The 24,555-nt window shown below is 35.2% G+C and overlaps 1 protein-coding gene across 3 annotated transcripts; it reads left to right on the top strand.

The window, feature by feature from the left end:
- Positions 1-10,095: 10,095 nt before the first annotated feature.
- On the top strand, positions 10,096-19,102 carry LOC148849100 (Low temperature viability protein). 3 transcript variants are annotated; one of them, XM_088950945.1, is made up of 7 exons: positions 10,096-10,308; positions 10,413-10,457; positions 10,975-11,464; positions 11,581-12,012; positions 16,161-16,763; positions 17,294-17,421; positions 18,664-19,102. In XM_088950945.1, exons 3-7 carry the CDS (start codon positions 10,982-10,984, stop codon positions 18,665-18,667), a joined length of 1,650 nt encoding a protein of 549 aa, XP_088807071.1. In that variant the 5' UTR covers positions 10,096-10,308; positions 10,413-10,457; positions 10,975-10,981; the 3' UTR covers positions 18,668-19,102. The 3 variants fall into 3 exon arrangements, with proteins under 3 accessions (XP_088807071.1, XP_088807072.1, XP_088807073.1); XM_088950946.1 differs by lacking the exon at positions 18,664-19,102 and having other exon boundaries at positions 10,140-10,308; positions 17,294-17,425; XM_088950947.1 differs by lacking the exon at positions 10,413-10,457 and having other exon boundaries at positions 10,165-10,308.
- The last annotated feature ends 5,453 nt before the right edge of the window (positions 19,103-24,555 follow it).

Below are 24,555 nucleotides of genomic sequence, written 5' to 3'. Positions count from 1 at the left end.
TGATGATAAAGAAATAATAATAATAATAATAATAATAATAATAATAATAAATATATAAAAGATAAAAAAATGAATGATGAAAAAAAAAGAGAAAAGAAAGGTGTAGGACCCACATAGTGTGATAGCATAGAAAAAATAAAATCTCAAAAAATGGTAATAAATAAAAGCAAGAAGCACATAAAAATAATAAATCAAAAACAAAAATTCAAGATTAAACAAAAATATATCACCAAATAAAAATTAAAAATAAAAGTAAATAGAATAAAATAAAAAATAATAATCAAAACAATAAAAACATGAGGATTCAAAAAAAAAAGAAAATGTCATAAAATAAAAATCAAGCAAAATAATCAATCAAAAGGGAGTGAAAAAGAAAGGAAAAGGATAAAATTTGAAAAGGAGAAAAAAAGAATGAATAAGAGGGTAAGGGAAATTCTCCATAATACAATAAAGAGCAATTATTTTTAAATAAATTGGGATAGACACTAATAGGAAATCTCAAAAAACTTCAATAATTTAATAAAAAATAAAATAAATAAAAAATAAAAAATGTAATAAATGAAAAAATAGTAAGAAAATAAAAAAAAAATCAAATACAAAAGAAGAAAATGACAACATGGTTTGCATCACTTGAAGTAGATAAGAAGAAGACTTGGAATCAAGTGACGACAACTTTTCTAGAATGGTTTGATTACGACATAGATTTGGCTCTGACAAGAGAAACATTAGAGGACTTGCGAAAAGTGCCCGAGTAAAGTTTTGATGAATATGCATACTGATGGAGATCCATTGCTACTTAGTTGAAGACTCCTATCCCTTTGGAAGAAATAATCGAATTATTTCTAAGGACCTTAGAGCCACCATTCTCTACATTCATGAAATATCAGGATTTCAAGGATTTCAAGTGCACAGTTTGTTGGAAAGAGAATTGAGCATGACTTTCAATCAGGAAGTCGCAATCCGATTATAGGCCCCCCATCATCTTAGGATGTAAATGAAGTACAAGCTACTATTGGTAATTATCAACGAGTTGGACCTTTAGGTCGTAAGCGTCCTGCTTCTCCTTCCCAATTAGATAGAAGGGTTAAGAGAAAGCCTACTCCGCTCCTAATGCCACTTTCATAGTTACTTCCTCATCTAGTACAAGAAGGATGTTTGGTTCTATTTCAGCCAAAACCAGTTCCAAATCCACTCCCTCTAGGATTCAAATGGAGTACTTTTTGTGATTGACATTAGATGCCAGGATATCATACTAATCAATGTGTACCTCTCTAGCTTTCATTATAGAATCTTATCGGCAGTGGAATCTTTCAGCCTTAGCAGCATACTGTGAATTTTGGTCATATAGTTTTCTTTTCCTTTTTCATCTTTCTTATAATCGAAGTTGTAAATAACCCAAACTACGCTTGGTCAGATCCCTCATGAGGGGTACGTTGGTAACCTGGGCAGTGGCACTTGGGTTTGACTAGGATAATAAAATAAAAATAAAGTCTCATAATCAAGTAAAATAGTGATTAATCATCTTTCCTTTAATTTGACCTTTCGGTCCTAGACTTCTTCATACCTGCTAAACAACCTTAACTTGCCTCCCTAATAGGTTCTACCTTACCTCAGCCAAACATCCTTCACATCATTTCTCGCATTCCATACACACCACCAATGGCACACACACACACACACACACATGCATGTTTATGCTTTTTCCTTTCATTGTCTCATGCATATGTGATCCATTGTTTGAAGTTCAATGCTCCTGTAAAGTGAAATGGGGAAGAGAAAGAGTAGAAGAAAAACAAGAACAAGATAAGGTTAACTTAAAAGGTTCTGGACATGCTGCCACTGCTCTATAATAATAATATTGGTGTATCATTTCTTTAATTATATAATAAAGGTCTTGATACAGTGTTCTATTTTAGCATTCATTTTGCATAATAAATTCAGTTTCCTGGTGTAGTGTTTTAAGTTTTTAGTTTAGTTGCGTGTTTTTCTGTTATTTTTGTTTTACTTGAAACATTTTTACATAATAAAGCAATAAGTTTTAATAAGAAGGGGACTTCCCAACCTTGGAAAGAGATGGAGTCACCACTTCCTTTGGGGGATCGTATGAGCATAGTATTTTATAATCATGAACTTAAAATGAGCCTTGAAGGCATGTATTTGTGAAACAATGATATCTATTCGAATGATCATGGCTAAAAACACCTTAAGGAAAGGAGGGTAATTCTATTAGTCCAAAACAACAATATCCATTCCCAACCATACCCACAAATAGTATCCACCATCGATAGCTCAAACTAGGTAGTCATAAGGTTGAAGTCATTGCGATGAGATATTTACTCCTTTAGATTCATTTCCTAAGCTAGCATAGAATGAATGTGTCACATTAACCTAGTGCTTTGATGATGAACCAAGGAAAGGATTGGAGGCCATAATCGATCATTTTTTATCCCCTAGATGTCCAGATCATTGATAACACCACTAGTTAACCTATTGAGCTATTTCATTGGACTTTCTTCTTTGTTAAACATATCACATTCTAAGGATGTTTCTTCCCAAAGAGCTAGAAAAAAAAAGATTAAAAAAGCAAAAAAGGAAAAGAGAAAAGAGAGAAAGAAGAGAAAAGGGGAAAAGAACCACTCTCATTCAAGTAAGCTCGAAATTTTCAAGTGTTGAAACCATCAAATGATGAAAATACCCTTGAGTTGGTCGAACTCAAATTGTGTTTGACATGTATTTCTTCCTTATGGGTTATGAATTTATTGGATAAATGATGGTAGGCCCTCTTTTGTCCATTTGTTTTATCCCTTTTCATTAGACCCTCTTTATTGTTCATTCTACTAGTTATTCCTTTGAGCCTTTGTAGTAATCATTCCTTCAAATAAACCCTCCTAAGAGGCATATGTCAGATATTCAATTCTGCATGTGAATCTCAATCATTTGAGAAGAAATATAAAGAAAGAAATGAATTTGAAAAATTGGGTTGAAGGTGCAAAATTAAAAAAAAAAAAAAAAAGAAAGAAGAGAAAAGGAAAAAGAAAATGAAGCATCAAAGAAAAATTAGGGCAAGCAGTTGCTACAAAGAATGAAAAGAAGAGGAAGCACAAAAAATTGGGGCAGACATGGTAGGCAAAGTGGTAAATTGTTCTCGGAAAATGACATTCGTCTTCATTTCAGCCTTACCTATTTATGTTTCATCCTACAATAAAATCCTCCTTGATCATCTAGATGCATAACCCATAGTATTGAAAGACATGAAGAGCATTTTGTTTCATTTATGACTATGGGAGTTTTAAATGAAGAAAAATAAGAGTATAAGAGAATAATCTTGAGTAAATCCCTTGTTTCAGAACCCTTGTCCTGGGCTACGCTTCATTCTAGTCGGAAACCCTCCTCATCCTTGAGAAATTAGTAATTAGCACTGGACAGACGAAGGCTGGTAAGGAAGGAAATTCCAAAAAAAAAAAAGATAAAAAAGAAAAGAGGAAAGAAGAAATCGAACCTAATGATTCTTTGAACCAGGGGAAAAATGGTCCAAAAGAAGAACCTCCTCGTAAAATACCATGCATAGGAAAGTTGGATAATCAAGTAAGTGAAGTGATCAGTCACCTAAATTGCGGTAGGATTACCAATCAACATCCTCCATCACTCTCTCTCTTTCTTCTACTCTTTCCCTCCCTTCCTTCTTCATATCACACTCTCCGAAATCCCTCTTCCTTTCCTCCTCCTCCTCCTCCTCCTTCTTTTGTCTCCCACCTTCAGTCCTGTTCATCTTCTTCTTCACAAAGAACAAAGACACTCTGGCAGAGACACTCTCTTAGCATTCCGATCACATCCGACCAAGATACCACCATTTCCAGATCATTTTTTCTCCTCTTATCGTGACTGTCCTTAGCTTAACCATTCTCGGATCACCACGAACGATCATCGACGACCTTTGTTACTCACTGATAAAGCAGAATCGTCAACAGCACTCGAGTTGGCTCCAAATGGGATTTTTACACCGAAGATCCTTTCTCTCTTGTTATTCGACGATATGAAGTTGGTAGATTCTCGGTTCCCCCACCATGGTAATCTATCCCAAGCCAAAATCTCCCATCTCTGATCACCGATCCCCTACCAAAGTCTACCCAAGTAAATCAGTTATTGCTTCTTCTATTTATTTTATTTTACTTTTATTTATTTATTCTCTTGTTGCTCGTTTTTTTAGTTTTATTCTCTTTATGGTTGAGTAATTGGGACTCGAGGGAGGGAGGAGAGTCGAAGGAGTTGGTTCCGTCGGCTCTTGTAGACTCTCGACCTCAACCCAGCCCCTCATAACCTCTTTTATTTTATTTTACCTATTTTGTTTTCCTTTTAGAGTTTTTTTTTTTTATTATTATTATAAGTTCATTTTGAATTTGTCAAGATAGCAATCTTTTCCCCTTCAATTTGATGTTTGAAAGTCTCATGTATGCTCTATTTCTGTAGCAAAGATTATTGCTTATCTGAAGTTCAGTTAGCTTAGTTAGTCCTTAATTAATTTGAGTATTGTGCTCTTGCTTTATTTTGATTTAAATTGAATAATTGTCCGGTTTATCAAGCTTGTATTCAAAGACATTGTTTTACCTTGCTTATTATCTATGCCTAGGATTTAGGAAATTACAAAAAAAAAAAAGAAAAAATGAATAAAATAACAAAAGTAAAATAAAAATAAAAATAGAAAGTCAAAGAATGTGATAATGAATTTAATAAGATTTGGAAGTTTAGTTTAATAGATAGGGTATGCTTGCATAGAGAATAAGCCGCCAAAAAGGAAACACTAAAAATAAAATTTGAAATGTACAGAAAAAGTGTTAAAAATAAGAAATAAAATAAAAAGAAATCAATCAAACCAAAAGTACAAAAAATGGTTAATAAAAATACTGAAATTAAAAAAAAAAGTTAAATTCCGTAAAACAAATAAACAAATGGGGTTGCATAGGGAAATAGTAAAAAATAATAATAAATTAATGAAAGAAAAAATAAAATAAAAAATAATTAAAAAATGAAAGATAAGAATCAATAAAAATGTAAGAAAACAATTAAAATAAAAAAAATAAAAAACAAAAGGAGAAGAGAAGATAAAAGAATAATATAAAGTAATAATAAATATATAAATAAAACAAAAATGATCATCGAAATAAGAAATAATAAATATAAAAATAGGTGAGATTCACTTTTTTTGTTTGTTCTTAGTTTGTTACCTTTTGTATCATTGGCTTGTCACTATGCTTTGGATTCATTATGTATTTGCGATTATGGTTGCTTGGGATGTCATGTGGGCCCCTCCTATTAGGCTTAGGAGAGGGGTGCCTAACTGATGAGACTGAAAAGAGCCCTATTTTTGTCCCTTAATTTTTATCTTTTTACATTATTTTAGCACTTAAATGAACTTATTACTCTTGTATTTTGATTTAGGGCAATAAATAAGGTAATTGGAAGAAAACAGGGCAAATCGGGTGATTTTGCACAGTTTCGGTGACAATCAGTAATCTGGGCCTAACTCTCAAATCCAGATACCGAATTGGACAATTCAAGAAGCATTAGAAAGATGAAAGGAAGGCCCACAATTTTTATGTTTTGGGTTTTGACAAATTCGGCCCGCATCGAGTATGAAAGCGAGCCCGAAGTCAGAACAAGTTCGTAGTCAGGCCCATTTCACAACTTAAGCCCAACTCACAGAAGTACCTTGAAGCAGCCCAAGTTTTAAAGTAGCCCAACTCGAATTCAAGAGTCAAGATTCCAAATCTCAAATGTAATCTCTAAAGAGAGAGTCTTATCAGATCTAAAGTCTTGAATGTAATCCTAGAGAGATTGAGATTAGATCATTAGATAAGAGATAGGATATGATTAGTTCAAAGAAGATCAAGACTCCCTAAAGATAAGATGATCTCCTAGAAGGAGTTGGAAAATAGCCCTCTCCTTGGCTATAAAAAGAGGGGGGCGAACCAGCTCTGCCATCACTCACTCTCAGATCCAAGAGATCATCAAGAAGACCAAGAACCTCAAGAAGGCAATTCGGCTATAGAGAAGAAAAGCATGGAGATTGCGTAGATCATGAGCAACTAAGCTTCTTTTTCTGGTTCAATGGGGGAGGTTCGATTGTGTCATCGTGAGGTTCTGTAGTTACTTTATTTTCTTGCTTTCTAATTCAAGTATTAATTGATTCTTGTTCATATTTTTATTGGATGCTGATATTAATTAGGTTGACAAACTAAATTATTGTTGATCTTCCTATTGCTATCCATGATTTCAGTGATCCGTAATTGTCACGAATAATGGTGAAAGTAGCAATTAGGTTGATTTCTTTTTGGGTCAATTGTTCATGACAGCCTTTGACCAATGTTTTAACATGGCTCAACCTAAAGGAATCGATGGAATAAGATTCAGTAATTGCAGTTATCTCAATTATTGTTATTTTGGTTTAATTATTTTCACAAATCTTAATGCTATCACTGTTTAATATGGACGCTATCGTACCCAGTTGAGTGGTGATAAGTGTTGATCAAATGCTTGGTTTGGTCAACTGAATTAGGAAAACACAAGGTTTATTATGGCTATCCTAATAAATCTAAGGTTAAATGCTTGAATTGCAAGAATGCTGAAATGTACCTAGGATCGATGGCCAATCGATTCAACCCGAACCCTTGAACCAGAATTCGGTAAGACTCATTTTCTCTTGTTTAAGTTGCTATTTATTTTCTTTTCTTTTAATTTCAGTATTTAAATTCTCTCACTCAATTACATTACCCATTCGGCTAAGAGATTATTGATTTGCTCCCTGTGGGATTCGACGTAGAACCACTTTTACTAAAATTATTTTATTGTGGGATTAGTATTAATTTTGAGGGCCTCGACAACCCGTCAAAATTTTGGCGTCGTTGCCGGGGAGCAACGTTAATTTCTTAGTTGTTACCTTCTTTTTTTTTAACCTTCTTGTTTTATGACTTGTGTTTCTCAACGAGATGAATCTTGGATCTACAATCACTCATAATTGGCTTGAGTCTTGTATTGCCACTTCCGTGGCGGTTGCTCTATAAGCCCAATGGATTCTTGGATTTCGATCAAGCCAACTTAAAAACTTATGCAAATGGTAATAGGAAGGGAGAGAGAGAGAGAGAGAGAGAGAGAGAGAGAGAGAGAGAGAGAGAGAGAGAGAGAGAGTAGGATTTAGGGTTTAGAGAGTTAAGATTAATAAGAGAACTGAACCCTCGATAACCTTTCTTTTGTACAAGCCTTAGAATTTCCATTTTGGGGCTTTATCTATATTTTCTTATGTTTCTCTTTGTATACAGTGAGCAACGTTGTAAACTCGAATGACTAGAATGATGTGGGCTCCTTAACATGTACTTGCCATCTCCATAGTTGTGGAAGCCATTGAACCCACCCCAACTATAAATGCCTTGTTAATGTTCTAGATATCGGTTGTATTTGATTTCATAATAGTTTGGAAAACTCAAGCTATATATTTGAAATTTTGAAGAAAAATAAAGGGTAAAAATGTTACAAGGACATTTAAGTCTATTTGAAAAACTCAAGGTACTTTTAAGTCAATTTATGAAAACTCAAGGTAAGTTTAAGTCTTTATTCTTTGTCACACTTTTTTTTTTTGTTTAATATGATTAATTAATATAAGATTCATTGAAAAATGGGAGTTAATACCCTAAATATAATACTTAATGAGAGGGAGTTAAATAAGAGAAATATAATAGTATAAATTACATTTTGTGCCCTCACAATTAAAGAGAAGCCAAATTCAAGAATAAGGGTATCTTAGTCAAAAATAGGATTCAATGAACGCTAATGGGAGTTAATACCTTTAATATTACATTTTTATTCTTACAATTAGAAAGTCTGAACAGGGGATTTGTGGACATCAATCTGGGTGAACGTGGACAAGAACCCTTCTTGGGTCATGAGGTTTGACATTTTCAAAACTAACTGACAGATTGTTAGCGATAGGGACCTATTAGACAGTTTTTGGAAGTTCAAGTACTACAAAGACACATTTTGAAGTTCGTGGACTAACTTAAGACAACCCTAAAGTGCAGGGTATTGATCAGAAAATTTTCCTTATTATTATTATTATTATTATTATTATTATTATTATAAATTAATTATATATTATTATTCAAAACTGATAATTAATACTTGAAAAGTTTAGTAATTTTCTAAATTGATTTTAAAAATGAACTTTCTTAAATGAAAAATTATTTATGGATATTTTCATTTACATTGGTTTTCTAATTATTAAATTTTAAATTGGAAAATTATTGAGGAATTTTAATTATATTTTTAATTTCCATAAATATTTGGAAAATTTAATATTTTTTAATTTATTAAATTGGAAAGTTTTAATAAATTCCATAATTAATTATTGGTAATTTACATTGGTTTTGGTATTTATTAAATTGGAAAATTATTGGGGAATTTTAACATTGATAATTTACATTTGGTAATTATTAATAATTTACATAGTTTTTGGTAATTTACTTTGTATTTATTGAGAAATTTTAATTTAGTGATTTCCATAAACTAATTTTCATATTTTTTATGGGTTTTGGGGATGATTCCCCTCCCCCCCCCCCCCCCCCCACCCACCTGAATGCTTCATGGAATAACAATATTTAAGCTTTTTTTTACGTTAACCCTTGTAAAAAAAAATCCTTTCAAATTATCAATCAATAAAAAACCCTCCTTTCAAATTTTCTGATATTCCCTCTAGTTTCAAATAAAAAGAAGGATCATGCACACCACTATAGTTTGCATATGTTTCCTAAAACCTACCCTTTTAGGGGTATTTTTGAAATGAAAAATCTTAAGTCCATATCTTTTCATATCTTTCACAAGAAAAAGTTAAAGCCAATTGGGTTTTATCGGGTCAGACCTGATTAATAATCGATCCAGTACCAGTTAAAGTAGACCCAATAGGATCTGGTTCGGTTCTGGGTATATGCATTTTTGTAGTTCGTCCCAAACCAGACCCGATCTATTGACAACATTAATTAGTAATAATTCCCCCAACAGTTTTGAGTACTGTTCAGAAAATCAGACCAGACCGGCCAATTGGACCAGTTGAACTGTGATCTGTCTGATCTGGCTATATCCTAAAACTGTTTTGGTAAAAAATCGTAATGGACCGTCCACTTGGCTGGTCCGACCTAGAAACTATCAAATCAGTCCTGCTTTTGCAGAACTGGCCAGGTTTTATAGGCATCATAATGTCCTTAGGCTGCATTTGGAATCCTTGTAAAAAGCCATTCGTGTAAAAGTACATTAATAATGTTTTACACCAAATTGTGAGGAAGTAATTGTTACACTTTGAAAAGCATGATGAGAAAATGTAAAATTTTACGTCAATTTTATCATGAGGTTTTACATTGAATCACGATATAAAACTCTACTCCGTCCAAATGCTAATAAATCTAAAATGGAGTGAAGTTTTACAATAATTTTCATTTACACCCCATCTAAACATTGACAAAATAGAACCCACATAAACTTTTTTATCATTCTTGATTTACACCGCTTTCAAACGCAGTCTTAGGCTCAATTTGAAAGGAGTACAAATACAAATATGTAGAGTTCAAAACTGTATATTTTATATTATTGTGTAGGTATTTGCACTATATATAGGCTTTGCACTCTTGTATAAATACAAATACATAGGCCTTGCACTCTTGTAATGTATTCCTTCCAAATTGAGCCTAGGTTGTATTTATTTGCAATGCAAATAAATTTATACTGATGCAGAACTATGGTAGTGCAAATGATTTAAGTGTAAATTCGGATTTATTTTTATTTTAAATTTTAACTTATTTTGTTTGATTGTAGTATAAATGAAGTAAAATAAAGCAGAATAAAGTAAAATCTAAAACAAAATTAAATAAGAATTTGCATTTTTTACATTTGCACTCTCATGCATTTGTATTATGCAAAAAGATAAAAAATATTGTGAAATATTACGAAACCGCCACCAAAAATCTTTTCAATCTCTGCCACTCCGTTTACGGTTTACCCATCCCACTTTAGGTTTTCTTCTACTAATCTCTCCTCTTTCGCTTCAGGACAAAAAATATTGTGAAATATTACGTAACTGCCACCAAAAACCTTTTCAATCCCTGCTACTCCGTTTACGGTTTACCTATCCCACTTTAGGTTTTCTTCTACTAATCTCTCCTCTTTCGCTTCAACCTTCCCATCTCCCGCAGCCACCGCCCGCCGCAGCCACAGGCACCGGTGCACCGCCACGAGGACACCAACCTCAGGGCGCCGCTCATCTACTACCAGGTACGTCTCTTCTTAACCACTCAGTGTCTCTTTTCTCTTGTAAAAGCAGGATTGGAAATTTTTGAATCAAACATCTGAAACATTTGACGCTCGGTATCTCACAGCTATTCTAGGTTACTTCTTGTATCAGCTTCGACATCTCACTCAAGGTTAGCCACTTAGTTGCGACCTCAGATTTCCTTTTTAGTTTTTCGAATCCAAAATTCCGAATAATTTAAATTGAAAATTTTATATGGTTTGGTTCTGAATTTCTGATGTAATTTGAATCAGTTCTTCCTTTTATTACATGAATTATCAATCAATTGTTCTTTGATTCTGTCATTCTGAATTGCCAATCAAATCCGATTGCATAGTACTTGTTTTTTATGTGGGACATATAGTCAGTGGGCTAGTGGAAATAGCTAATAACACCCTAAATCCACTAATACATAATATTGCCACTAACCACCGACTCTAAATCCACTTATGCATCACTATATGGTTGTACCGTTACTAAGCTTTTTCTTTTTCTTTTTTCTTTTTTTTTTTAATTTGTATTCAGTTTTGTTATATTATGTTTCTTCATCCATCAAAATTTTTTTATTCTTTAATGGGACATTGATATGGACAAAGTTTTAGGGATGTTCTCTATTGCTAAGCTCTAATTATGACCAATACCATTGCCAGATTATAAATGGGAAAGAAGAAGTTCATTGACAAGAAGAAGTCTGCAACATTTCAGTTACTTGCGAGGGACACATCAGACCCCAATTATCATGGGGGTCTGGCTAGTGATCGAGTCTTTGTTAGGGTTGACAACAATCCATACTCTGTTCATGGGTTCTTGGATGAAGACACTGATTATGTGGCTGGTGATGTTTCTCCTGGTTATCCTGATGAAACAAATTTTCTTGATGATCCCAACTCAATTTTTGCTGATGCACCTGGAGATAACGAAGATGATGAAGTTGAGAATCCTAGAAACCAAACTCGAATGCGAGGCAGAGGTGTGGCCCCTCTACCAGATCATGCTAGAAGGGAAATTTTGGAGTTAGGGCTTCCTGATGATGGTTATAATTATCTTATTCATTTGCGGGAGATTAGAAACACTGGTGGTGGTTCCTCTTATTACCACAACAGCAAGGCAAAGCTTGATCAGCTCCCACTGGATGTAAAGGTTTGTGATGTTGGATTACTGCAATCAAGCCTGTTCTTATCTAAGTTTAAATATCAGGCTGATTGGGAGGGGGTTGAGTTATTTGTAAATTCTTTTATTTTTATTTTTTATTTCAGGCCTATGATGCTTCAAGAGTACATATTCCAAAAGTTGATGAAGACTCAAATGAGAATTCAATCTATCAAGTTGCATCAAGGACTGTTGGTGTGAGGATCCAGAAGGCTGTTGATCATGAAGTAGCTGCTTTGCTTGATGATGATTTATCTCGATTTGGCTCAGACGTGGAGGACTTGGAAGAGGATTTTGTAGTTCAAGCAAACCTACCTGAGGAAGGGGAAAATGTACTTGTAGATAAAAGTGTAAACTTTACTGAGCAACCTGAAGTAATCAAAAGAGAGCTTAACAGATCTGCAAATTATGCTTCTAAAGAACAGGGACTTGACTCTGTCAGTTGGGATGAACCAAAGAGTCACAATCAGGAAGCAAGGAAGGAGTGTGGCAGTGGGAAACCTAGAATTCGACGCCTTTTGGATGAGCAATTTGATGTGGTGAGAACCTCCTCCAGTCCTCCACAATAGAGAACTTGTTAATACATGTTTATCAGAATGAGGTGTTTGATTTTCTGAAGCGTCAATTTTGTTCTCTGTCTCAATATTTGTTTTTTATCCAGTTAGAGCAAGAAATTCTCATAATACCTTCTTCTTGGTTGCTATGTTGAGCTCTAAATTTAATGTGTTTGTTTCATTATTTTTTGTGCTGTTTTAGAGTTATAAGTGAGCCAAGTGAAATTTGCTCCACTTGTTTTCTTGGCACTATATGTTGCATAAATATAAGATTAGATTGCATATTATGCTCTTACAGATTTTTTAAGCCACTATGGACTTTTTTAAGATCAGATTTTACAAGGCAGAGGTGACTCATGAGGTTAGGTGCTGGAATATTTCAATGTGTGACATGGAAGCCTTAATGCTTAGATCTCATTTTTGCGAGGAAAAAACAAGAACTAAAATCAGAAATAAATGATTTATTCTTCATGGAAATACTGATAAGAAAATTATTCATCGCAGGAACAAGGGATATAAATTTCAGAGTTACTGGCGTTCTGGCCGATCTTTCAAGCTGTTAGAAAAATGTCAACATAAAACAGAACTAAGTTGGTATTGAACTATTAAAAACCTTATACATTTAAAAAACCACAAAGACAAGTTATAAAAATATAATAAGACCCATGAAGAAAATCACAAGCACATAGTTGGAAAGCTTAAAATTAGTCTTTAACTCAGTCTTGTAATGTGAATCCTACTTAAATTATTGTATGGAACATGTGTTCTGGACACAAGGCATCTCCATGTGCAAAGCTTATCCCATCTACTTTCAGGCATTCCAATTTGGTATTCTTAGAAAGTTTATTGGACCTCCCAATAGCTTATTAAGGGGATGACAGACAGTTGTAGTCTTGTAGAATTCTCGGTCAAAAGATGGCAAGAAGATGCTGATTGGGTGGAGAATAGCTGTCATTGGCAGGTTGGGGGTTGACTTGGGATGTAGTAGTGAAGCTCAAGGGGCTACTTTGAAGTATAATGATGCAAAGACACTGGGCATTGATTCTGTAGTAACATCCGGAAAAGAAAAGAACAGTACTAGAAGTAGATGACTTATCAAGTGGATGGCAGACAGATATCGGATTAAAGACAGAAAACTGTGCTGATTGAGTGGAGCATAGCTTTTGTAGGCAGATTGGGGGTTGATTTGAGGCATAGAAATGAAGCTCAAGGAGCAATTTTGAAGCATAATGATGCAGAGACACTGGACACTATTTATTATATAGAAACATATAAAAAGAAAAACGAGAACAATAGTGGAAGAAGAATTGGAAATTCAAAGAGTCAGTTTAATTTACATCACTAAGGTGTTTTCCTTTTTAAAAGGTAGCTTATATGGAGCTAGACCATGTGATAAGTAGTGTTTACAAGAGAAAGACATCAAAGAATGGCAGTTGAATTGTGAAAGTAGTTGAATGCATGAACAAAGATGAGAAGAAGCTTGTTGATCGAAAAAAAAAAATGATGAGAATGAAGCTAAGCCATGCATTGTGTGTCCTCAAGAATACGGGAAAGATCCTTCTTTAATAGAGAGAAAGATGATGAGGAGTCAGGGACACAAATGGAGGTCAGTGATGATTCTTCACTTAGAAAGGAAAAGGGAATCAGTGTTAGATGTCAGGCTGGAGGGGAGGAGGATATGGAAGCAACTAAGGATAAATTTGAGGCAAGTGAAGAACAGGTGTGTAAATATGAGGTTAGGAAAGTGAATAAAAAAGGTAGAGTTGAGTGAGGTGATTGATAGAGAGTTGGAGATGGGAGAAGTATTGGGCATGTTGTATATAGGGGGAATGGAAGCAGCCAGAAGAGTATTTGACAAGCTGGAGAAAAAGTGAAGGGAAGACATTATAGGAGGAATAACAGAACAGTAGAGGAATTTTTGAACTTGGATGGGCTGGTTATTGTAGATCTAGAAGGGGGCAACATATAGAATGAAAATGTGAGGTGAGTTCGGATTGCGTTTTGACAATAACAATAAAACTTATTTTATTTTACATATTAATACAAGTGGTGGGATAGCTTTGTGGCTTAAGAGTGAGTGCGTTAGGCGTGTGATTGTTATCGACCCAGGTTCAAATCACCTCAGCGTTGTTTTTAGTAAAAACTAAAAAGCATGAGCACAAACATTCGTGTCTTGCATGTGGCGACGTGGAGTATCTGTATTGGTCCGATACGCATGACTGGTAGGATATACCTCCAGTTGTAGCGTATCCCATGTTGGATGCTACCGATACTAATACAATACGCTCCGTATCGGACGTATCGTATTGATATTTCAATCCTTGGATCTTGGTGATGCCTCATCACCTCAGATCGTAGCAATCTGCTTTTCTCCTTTTTAATAAGATTTTTATTTCTTATAAAATGGAGTTGGGAAAACGAAAATTAAACTTTGATGGCTGCAGCTTAGGTAATCTAGCAATTTAGATATTGAAATTATAAAGGATGATGGAGGAAATATCTTATCAAGCTTTTCAGAATTATTGGTGTGGGTAGTTCAATTTGAGCAGAGCTGTTTGCCCTATTTCAAGGCTTAAAATTTTCTTTATCAGAAGGATGGACAGAATTGTGGGTTGAAGGAGACTGCCAAGTGGGTTATAAATTGGCTGATCTTATGGGAAGAAGCATCTAGGACTATTAGGAAATTGGGACTGGTTTGATGAAATGCTTTTGAAACAGCAGGATAGCTTCCTTTCGTTAATAAAACATCAATTCGTTGTTGCTTATCAAAAAAATCTTGCACTTGCTCAATTATTTGTCTTGTGGTAACAATGATGCGACTTTTTATTTTATTGCCTTGAATTATGTTTGCAATGCATATTATGTATTTATGCTTACAATATTTTAAGAGCACCAAGTCACTGTCATTCTTTGGATTCTGAGTGTTGGGAGTAATTTTTTGCTTCATCAATTTGATTAGACAGCTGTTTATTTTCTGGACAATGTTCTCTTGTAATAATCTCATAAAACAATGTTTTTCTTAATAGGTCCCACTGCTTTCCTTTGAGTGTAAACATAAGACATACCACTAATATCCATGGTTTAAAAATCCAAATATTTCCTGATATTTTCATGATTTTTTTTCCATTTCCATATGTATTGACATGAATTATTTGCTGGATTATATTTTGATATATTCCCAAGTGCTTTAATATCTTTTACATCGTTTGCAATAAGTTTTACTTTTAATTATAGCAATTTAAAGTTTTCATTTTACATATACATGGATATGATTCAAATAATTTGTTTGAATCTGACTTTTTCTCTTAAAATTATTATTTCTTTTCTGAGTTTAGCATTATAGATAATTCTTTTCTTCTTGGCTTCCTTTGTAAAATATTTTGATTATCCACAGTTTAACTAAATATAACTAATGTTTTAAATTCTTGTAATAGGATAAACAATATAATAGGATAAGTATATGTAAATCATTACTTTCTATTAGTTAAGAAATAATAAAATTGTTTCAAACTAAAATATCATCAGAAGGCAGTCAGGCACTTTTGTAAATTATATCATAATTTATGTTGGCACGATACTTTTTTAAGCCCTTAAATTTCTAAGTGGAGGAAGAGTCCATGAAATGAGCTAATCATTTCAAAAGCATCCTTTTTATCACATTATAATGTTATAATTATATAAAAGAGTGTGTGTTTTTATAGCTTCAAAAAATATCATTAGATATTTCTATAGATTAATATTTGTAATATTTTTACAATAAATCTTCTTGTAATTTTTTGATATATTTCTTTTGTTTAGTGGTCTACTTTTTTACCAAAACCAACATTTTGAACTCATACTACTAGTTAAAAGGACAAGATATTTAAAGAGTTCATATCAGAAAATACATTTCACTTGCACTCTCTTGTATGTAATGTGTCAGAATCTCTACTTAGGAGTTAAAAGGTTGGTTACCTGAAATGTGCCTGCCTTTCTATCTATCATTTTTCCTATTCTATTTTATTACAGAACTAACTTTATAACTTACCAATGATGATTTCCTATTTATTTAATTATCCAAAAGTGATGATTTCCTATTTCTACCGTTGGTTTTTTATTTACGTAAAAATCTCCTTGCATTTTGTGTGTTACAGTTTGAGCAACAAGAATATGGCACGGACAGTGATTACAATGATAATGGTTCTATGGATGCAGAGGGCGAATGTCTTGCAGAAAAACTTAATGATGCCTTTAGGAATCATGCAGTGGATGAATTGGAACTTGATGACAAATACAAAGCCCCTGCAGATTTCTTGTGTGGAAACGAAGTACCGAGCAAAGTACTCAATTCAGCTGCTGATGTCATTCGTCGGTGTGCTGAGTATGCTGAAATATATAGCAATGAAATCCAAAATAATGAGGATGTGGTTGTGCTGCAGGAAAGTAGTGATGAATCTGAGGTGTGGGACTGCGAGACTATTGTTTCTACATATTCAAATCTCGATAACCACCCTGGGAAAATAGTTGCTCCAGAGAACACTAGAAAGAAGAAATTGTCTGAAACTTTCTCCAGAGCATTGAGTAGTAGTGGCAATGTGATTTCTCTTCGAGGGAAGGAGAAAGTTCCAGTTGAGTTTTTGCCCCATAGCAAAAAAGTTGTTTCAGAGAAAATGAAGGAAGTGGCTAGCTCGAGGACTGACATGCGGAGGAGGAAACCACACGGTCAAGAGTCAAAAGAGCAAAAGAAAGAACGGAAGGTAAGTACTGTTAGCCTTTCTAGACTATACTCAAGTCTACCCATGCCAAGCTTTGCTCAGAAAACATAGATGGAAGGTTGTGTAAGGCTAGTAATTGGCAGGAAGCTTCTTCTACTGCTGCCAAGTCCTTTGCTCATGGTAGTCTCATTCTAGCAAAACGAATACTTGGTGAAAGCCAAGTCTCAAGAAGGATAAATGTATTGCTGTAAACGACATGGGCTGAAGGGGAACTAGAGACTGGACCAACTATTTGGGAAAGGTCAAAAGCCAGTGACCAACTGAGTGGTGGCTCAATTAGTATGTTAGTTGGGTAGTCCCAGTGGAGATGTGGATACCAGTCCTGCTGCCTGTTACCACCTACATTGAAAGTTATTAGTGTGATGCATTAAAATATCAAAAAAAAAAAGGCAAAAGCCAGTTATGATCAGTGAGAGGATCATCTCTCCTTTCTCAACTCCTTTTCCAGTTAGGTTTTATGAGTGCCATTCTGTTAAGGCTGTCATGGTTGACTGTAAGCTGCTTACATGCAGGCTGCTGTGAAAGAGGAGAGGCGAGAAGCACGGCGAGTGAAGAAAGAAATGAAAGGGTTGTACAAATGTGAGGCGCAGCGTGCACAGAAGGTTGTAGCTGTATCCACTCCATGTTCCATCCATATAATGTAAGTGTCTCTAATGATTTGATCTATTTAATTGGAAATCCTACTTAATTTTTGGAAGTTAGGTTGGAGATGACCTTGCTTCTTGGAATTATTTTCTATATTGAATCCTAGATGCTACATTCTTGAATCTAGTCTTGGAAGAGAATATGAAGTTCTTCCCCCTTGATTGTAGTTACTTGTTGGTTTGTTATTATTAGGAATTATGTAGCCTAATTAGGTCGATTTGGATTTTTCTCAAGACAGATTGATCTGTTTCTGCTACATTGAAGAACAATGTGCCAATTGCCAATTCAAACCATCCATTGGATTGGGCATCCTCTGGATTGGCCACATGTTCATTTCCCTAGTACTCAATTTTGGTCCTATACACTACCTTGTGTTTGAGTTTCCCCAAGTGACTAGCTGTACAAAATGTCTTAAAGAAACCCAGAATTTGGAATCTAGAGCCCTTACCATTAATTTGTAATAACCATTGCCATCATCATTGTTAATAGTTTCTAATGCGCAAGTATTTGGGCAGTGAGAGTAGTGCTGTACTTGTTTTCTGCGCTTTCCTTTTGGATCACAAATTAAATATGTTTGTTCATTTTCTTAAGGCTGCATTTGGAAGCGATGCAAATAAGTGTGAATGCAAATATGTAGAGTGTAAAACGGTTCATATAAATTGTAAAATTGGGTTAGTTTTGCACTGACAAATTTACCTTCTTACCAAACAGACTTTTAGTTGTAATAGATGCAAACATGATTTCCAATAAAGCATATGCTTTTTTTTTTTATCAAAAAGCCCACTTGAATGCAAATTTACTTTTTTTTTTATGTACTTTTACATCTTATTATCACTGTAAATATGCATTGGTCTGTCATTTGTTAATGCATTAATGAAATGTTGCCAAACACATACAAAAATGAACCAGAGTGCAAATTTACCCTGAACCGGGGTTTATACTTCATTTGCATCATTTCCAAATGCAGCTTAAATGTTTGGTTGCTTTCATCTTCCCTAACCTTTCAAGCATAAAATACAATGTATGAATCGTGGCCGCGGTTTGGGACTAGATGGAAATTGTAGGTGTTATTTTAGGATCGATGCCTCATGGTAAAATGAAAGGAACTTTATCCTAATCATTTCTCAGATTGATGCTTTTCTTTTCATTTTTTTTTTCAATTATGGATTATGGTATGGAAATATTACTACACTAAAAACTAACTTGATTTTGTTCTCTATTTTTATTGTTGAATTAGGTAAATGTGGGATTGATGGGCTTAGAACTTGATGCAACTAAACGAATGGAAGTCTATTTATTATTTGTGATTCACTTTCATGTTGAGGATAGGCATGGTTTTCTCAAAATGCACGTGCCATCTCAAGTTTTGTGCATTACGGGTGGAACTGTGTACAAAATTGATGATTTTGTTGGTTGCAGCATTTCCATCAGTTCACTAGCTTTTTGGGGTACATGGAGTGTACCATTGAGGAATACCTTGAATTTTGTTTTAGCATGGATATGAATTCCCTGAATTTGGCAGAATTAAGTAGAGTATATTTTTGAATGGCTTGTTCCTCGTTTGCCATGTATAACATTATATTAGCTCCCTCTCCCTGCACTCCTTTCCAGTTTTTCAGTACATAATTGACAGTATGACAGATGCATTTTTTACCTGTAATTTGACATTAAATTTACATTTTTTTTGTTAAATTGAAATAATAGGGCTAGGGTCGTTTGGTTCCCATTCTGATTCGGAATCAGAATTGGAATTGGAATCTGAATCAGAACGGGAATCAGTTGAATGGATTCTCACTCTCAAAGAGGGGGAGGGAATGGTCATTCCCTCAAATGGAGGAATGTTATTCAGGAATGGGAATGGTATTTCAATTCCGCCCAACCAAATGGTTGGAATCAGAATGGACTATTTGGATTTAGATTCCCACCAAAGAAACAAACCCTTAGATATCATAATATGAAAATATTACAAGACAACTTGAATACGGATACAAATAATCTTTGGAAATGCATATACTGGGGAAAGTCATACAAATTCTATAAATACATTAATAACATCAAATTTAAGACAAATAGTTAGAAATGGTTTATAAATACATAAAAATGTATATTTTAATAATATATATGAAAAAATATATTACAATTAATATATTGGGATGTGTAGATATCAAATAATTTTATTTATAATGCATCAATTAAGAGGTTAAGACACTAAATATATGTACCTATTATATTTTAATTATTGTATCAATTTTTTTTATTTTACTATTTTAATTTTTTAACCTTAACAAAATATCAAATAAATATTAAATTCTCAAATGCAAATTAAAATGTCAATTAATAATGGGAAAAATCTTGATTAGTACTTGTACTTTGGGATTGGTGCCACTTTGGTCCCCAAACAATTTAGTATCTAAACTTAAAATGTGTCAATCTAGTATCTGTCGTTAACCAGCCATTATGTGGCATTTTAAAAGATAAAAATGTCATTTGAGTGTCATCTAGTTTTCTTTAACATCCAAACGTTGACAAAAAATGAACATTCTCAAATCATTGCCTCTTCTATTCAAGGAAGTTGGGGTCGCTAGAATAGAAGAGGCAATGATTAGGAACAGTTCGTTTCTTGTCAACGTTTGGATGGTTGATAAAGAGAATTAGATGACACTCAATGGGAATCTGTGCCTTTTCAAATGTCACTTAATGGCTGGTTAACGATAGGTATTAGATTGACACATTTTGAAAGTTTGGATATTGAATTGTTGCATTTTAAAGTTCAGGGACCAAAGTGGCACTAGGCCCAAAGTCAATGTTCAAAGTATTGATATGCATCGTATCGGAGCCTTTCCAATACACCCCTATAGGGGATATTTCGGGTCGATAAGTGGTCCAGGTGGTAGATCGGCCTTAAATCGGCACCCTTGAACCAAATTCAAAAAAATAAAAAAACAAACAAAAAAAAAAGATTATCGATACAAGCCAATACACCTTATCGGTGTATCGCCCTGTATAACCTTGCCACCAAAGTATAAGGTACTAATTGGGAAGTTTCCCATTAAGAATTTATAAAAGTATAATATTTGGTATATCAAATTTGTTAAAATTTCTAAGATACATATCATATACAAATTCTTAATTTTAATTATTAAAATATTTATTGCATTATTAATATTTTTATTTCTATAAATTATATGAGATAAAAATCATTTTTTGAAATAAATATAGATTAGTGGATTTGATAAATCCAATTGAATATTATATTTTTCAAGACTTATTTTTGGCAAATAATATGTTGTTATTACTTATTAATGTAAATTAAATATTAATTAATAAGTTGTAAAAATGTATAAAAATTTTAAGATGCATGTCATGTGCAAATTTATAACTTTAAGTATTAAAATAATTGTTCTATTATTAATATAAATTTTTATATTAAAAAGTCATTGTACTATTTTAAAATGGTATTTTTGAATATTGTTTTGAATAGTTAGGGTTATTAAATATAAACATATATTTTTTTATTTAAATTGCATGTAGACACAAAGGATAATAATATTTCTTTTATTTCATTTATTATCACAAGATGGAGTATGGTTTAGTGGTTTAAAATTGTAGTGAAGGATTGATGCGCTTTAAGAGACCTGAGTTTGAATCATTATATTGCATTTTTATAGAGGATAGAGAGATCCAAGGTATCATGTTTATCGAGTATTGACCCTTATGGGTGGTATCGGCCAATACAAGCAATACCGGCCAATACATATCTCGATACAAACAAATAGAAGCATATCTATGTAATGCCCATTTACATCATTTGTAACAAGCCAACTGAAACTTTTGCTGAAACTCCCTTAAAGTTGATAATTACAATCACCTCCCTTAAACTTTATAATACAGTTGCAAATTGACCCCTTTTATTAAAATGCTCTAAGAAGAAGCAAGAAAATATCCAAATTATCTATGCAGACTTTTGACTAAAATGTTTATTTTTTTAATTTTTTTCATATCAATTATTACCCCAAACCCTAATCTCTTTTTTTTTTCCTAAAATTGGTTTTTCATTAGAAACCTGCCTTAATATTTATTCTATGGGTATTTTAAATATTTTCATACCTCTCATTAGAAAATTCTAACAAAGGGGATCTACTTAATACTGTGTCAAAATGTTCAAGGGTATTGATTGAAATTACCAACCATCAAGGGAGATTTCAGCAATTTACCCTAAAAAATAAATGACTTTGCAAATAAACTTTCAAATACTTGGTTTCAAGTTTCAATAGTGATGTTTTCACGAAGAAATGTATCCAGAAGAGACTGACTCTGTCAATCTTCCAGATTTCTACGTCCTGATTCCTCAATCGTTTTAATTTAATTGTCATGGTGTCACGGGGTTAATCAACGAGGCCCTGTGCGGCGCTCGATGAGGTCAAGAAAGCCTACGAAAGCAAGCAATAACACACAAAAGGCAACAAGAATGCACACAGATTAGACAAAAGGTAACTTGTATTGCATTAATCAGTGGTAAGCACAAGCACACAGTATAGTGTCGAGGGGATCTTGTGCTTAACCTTTACACGCTTATGAAGTCACTCAACTACCTACCTCCCCTCAAAGAGTACGTTAAGCTTTTGAGGGAGTGACATTAAGAAACATCAAAAGAATGAAAATTCATACTATGTATTTACAATAACGCCATTGGCGGTCCCCCCTTACAAAATACATGCGTAGCCCACCCATGACACACAAGCTGACACCTTGAAGGCACGCGGTTGGCATTCTGATGGCTCATGGTAGGTGCTTGATGGCGCGACAAAGGAGTCACTCATGACATTCTCCCCCACTCAATTCGATCTACGTCCTCGAAGATTGGCTTCGGCTGGTCCCTTAGAGTCACTATTGTGGAAGGAAGGTTCTTCTGCTGCTCCCGAACTTGCTGTCGTCCAAGGCCGAGGTGTATAGTTTTGTAGCATGGTTGGGTTGGCCTATTCTGTTGGGGTTTCCTAGGGCTAAGTCCTTTCCTGGCGACCTCAAGGTATGTTAATGGCTTATTCGACTTGGTTATAGGATAGGTTTGGGCCAAGTAAGGGTCAAAATGATGGTTTGGATTGTTGGGGTGTTGGTTCCCATGAATTTTTCCCCAAGGGTGACTCACAAGGCTACTAGATGATTCAGTCTGATGGATGGTGCGAAAGTGGTCCCTAGGCGGCTTGGGTGGCACTCGCTTTCCCTTGTGGTTGTGGTAATAGGCGATGTTGAACTTGGACACGGCCTTGGGTCTTCTGCTTTGCTTGATGGTTGTTGACGCGCACGAACTCTGTTGCTGGAGAGGTGTAGATGGCTGGATGGCCTGCTGTTTCCTACTACTGCTGTAGTTGTTGGCTCAAGGTGCGGCTTCTTCAGCTTGTGGAGTGGGGAACTTCTCTGCTTCCTTCATGTTGTCGCTGAACAAGTCTTCTCTATGAAAAAGTTGTAGTGCAGAAACTTGCTTCCCATGAATCAAGGTAGAAGTCACAACTGGTACCATGCAAGGGGAGTGCTCGTCCAAGATGCACAGAGAGTTGATGTGAGGCAGGAGTGTTGCTTTTGCTTGTCTCATGAAGTCCATTCCTAAGACAACTCGGAAGTAATCCAGGGGTACCACTGAAAGATTAATCTTGTTTGTCCACGGCCCAACTTGGAGGTCAACCCCACGAGCCGTGCCTTCAATCGCCTTTGCCCCGGAGTTCACGGCCTTGATCCACCCTGTCTCTTTCACAGTGTTCAGCTTGAGTCACTTGGCCTCGGCAACTGAAATGAAGTTGTGGGAGGCCCCTGTATCAATAAGGGCTTGAGTCGGCTTCCCGCCGAGGAGGATGTCTACATACTTCAACCCCCTTTGGGCTCTCTTTGGCCTTCCATGATTGGCCTCTTTCTTCACCATGGCATTGAAGAGTTGAAGGGCGCCCACTCTTGGCGCCTACACAGACTTTTCTCATCACTTTGCTCGTAATCACTGAGCTTGGCGACAAGGGCATTGATCTTCTTCTTGGTTGGGCAGTTGCGAACCAAGTGATTCCCCCCACAGAGGAAGCAAGAAATTGGGGACCCAACGGTTCGGGGCTTGTAATGGTGCTGAGGGCCTTGCTCTCCTTGTGGCTTCTTCCCGTAGTCTTGTCTTGCTGGCTTGTTGAAGCTGGAGTTGTCGTACGAAGGGCGTGAGCGACTTGCTCCCCCACTCAAATTAGGGGAACGCAGGCTTTCTGGCTTAGGAGCTTCTTCATCTGACAAGCTTGTCTCATTGAGTTGCTCCGCCACTGCCATTGCCGTGGCGAGGTCCTGTACATTGCGGCGTTGGAATTCTAGTTCGGCCCATGGCTTCAGTCCGTCCATGAAGTTGAACAGTAGATCCTTGTCGGACATGTCCGTGATCTCCAAAGTAAGGGCTGAAAACTCTTTAACATAATCGTGGAGTGAGCCCCCATGTTGGAGTACTTTCAACTTCTTCCGCACCAGGTACTCCACGTTCTCTGGGTAAAATTGCCACTTTAGTTCTTGTTTGAAATCAGCCCATGTCTCAATGGTGCACGTACCCCGTTCAATGTCTTGGCATCGCCTGCGCCACCATAGCATAGCAATGTCAATCAAATACATGATTAGAGTACGAATTTGCGTTAGGTCATCATCAATGCCATCGGCATGGAAATATTGTTCCATTTGCCACAAGAAGTTGTCAAGTTCTCTAGCATCTCAGGAGCCGGCATAAGGTGTGGGCTCTCGTATCTTCACACGAGCAGGGGCCAGTGTTGTGGAGGGGCTTGGAGTGCTGGCCACTAATCTCTTGAGGAGCAACATATCTCTTCTTAGTTCATCCACTTGAGTCTGGATGTCGGAAGGAGAGGCCATGGCTACTTTCATGGCCATCCATTCAGCTTTCATCTCATCCACCTGGTCTTGGATGTCGGATCGAGATGAGCTTCCTTCTTGTCGGGATTTTGTTCCAAGGACTTCCTTGAGGGTTCTATTCAGGATGTCTTGGACCTCATTCATAATGCCATTTAAACGAGCTTCTAGCTCCACCATGGAGTTCTCAATTGTTTCCACATTCAAGTGGATTTCTTCTACTCAGTCACGCATCTCCCCAACAGTCACTTCACAG

The sequence above is a fragment of the Nelumbo lutea genome, chromosome 6 (genome assembly GCF_056320005.1).
Source record: "Nelumbo lutea isolate HS-2025 chromosome 6, American lotus-T2T, whole genome shotgun sequence".
Classification (NCBI taxonomy): Eukaryota; Viridiplantae; Streptophyta; class Magnoliopsida; order Proteales; family Nelumbonaceae; genus Nelumbo; species Nelumbo lutea.
This window is presented reverse-complemented; position numbering and strand designations above follow the sequence as displayed.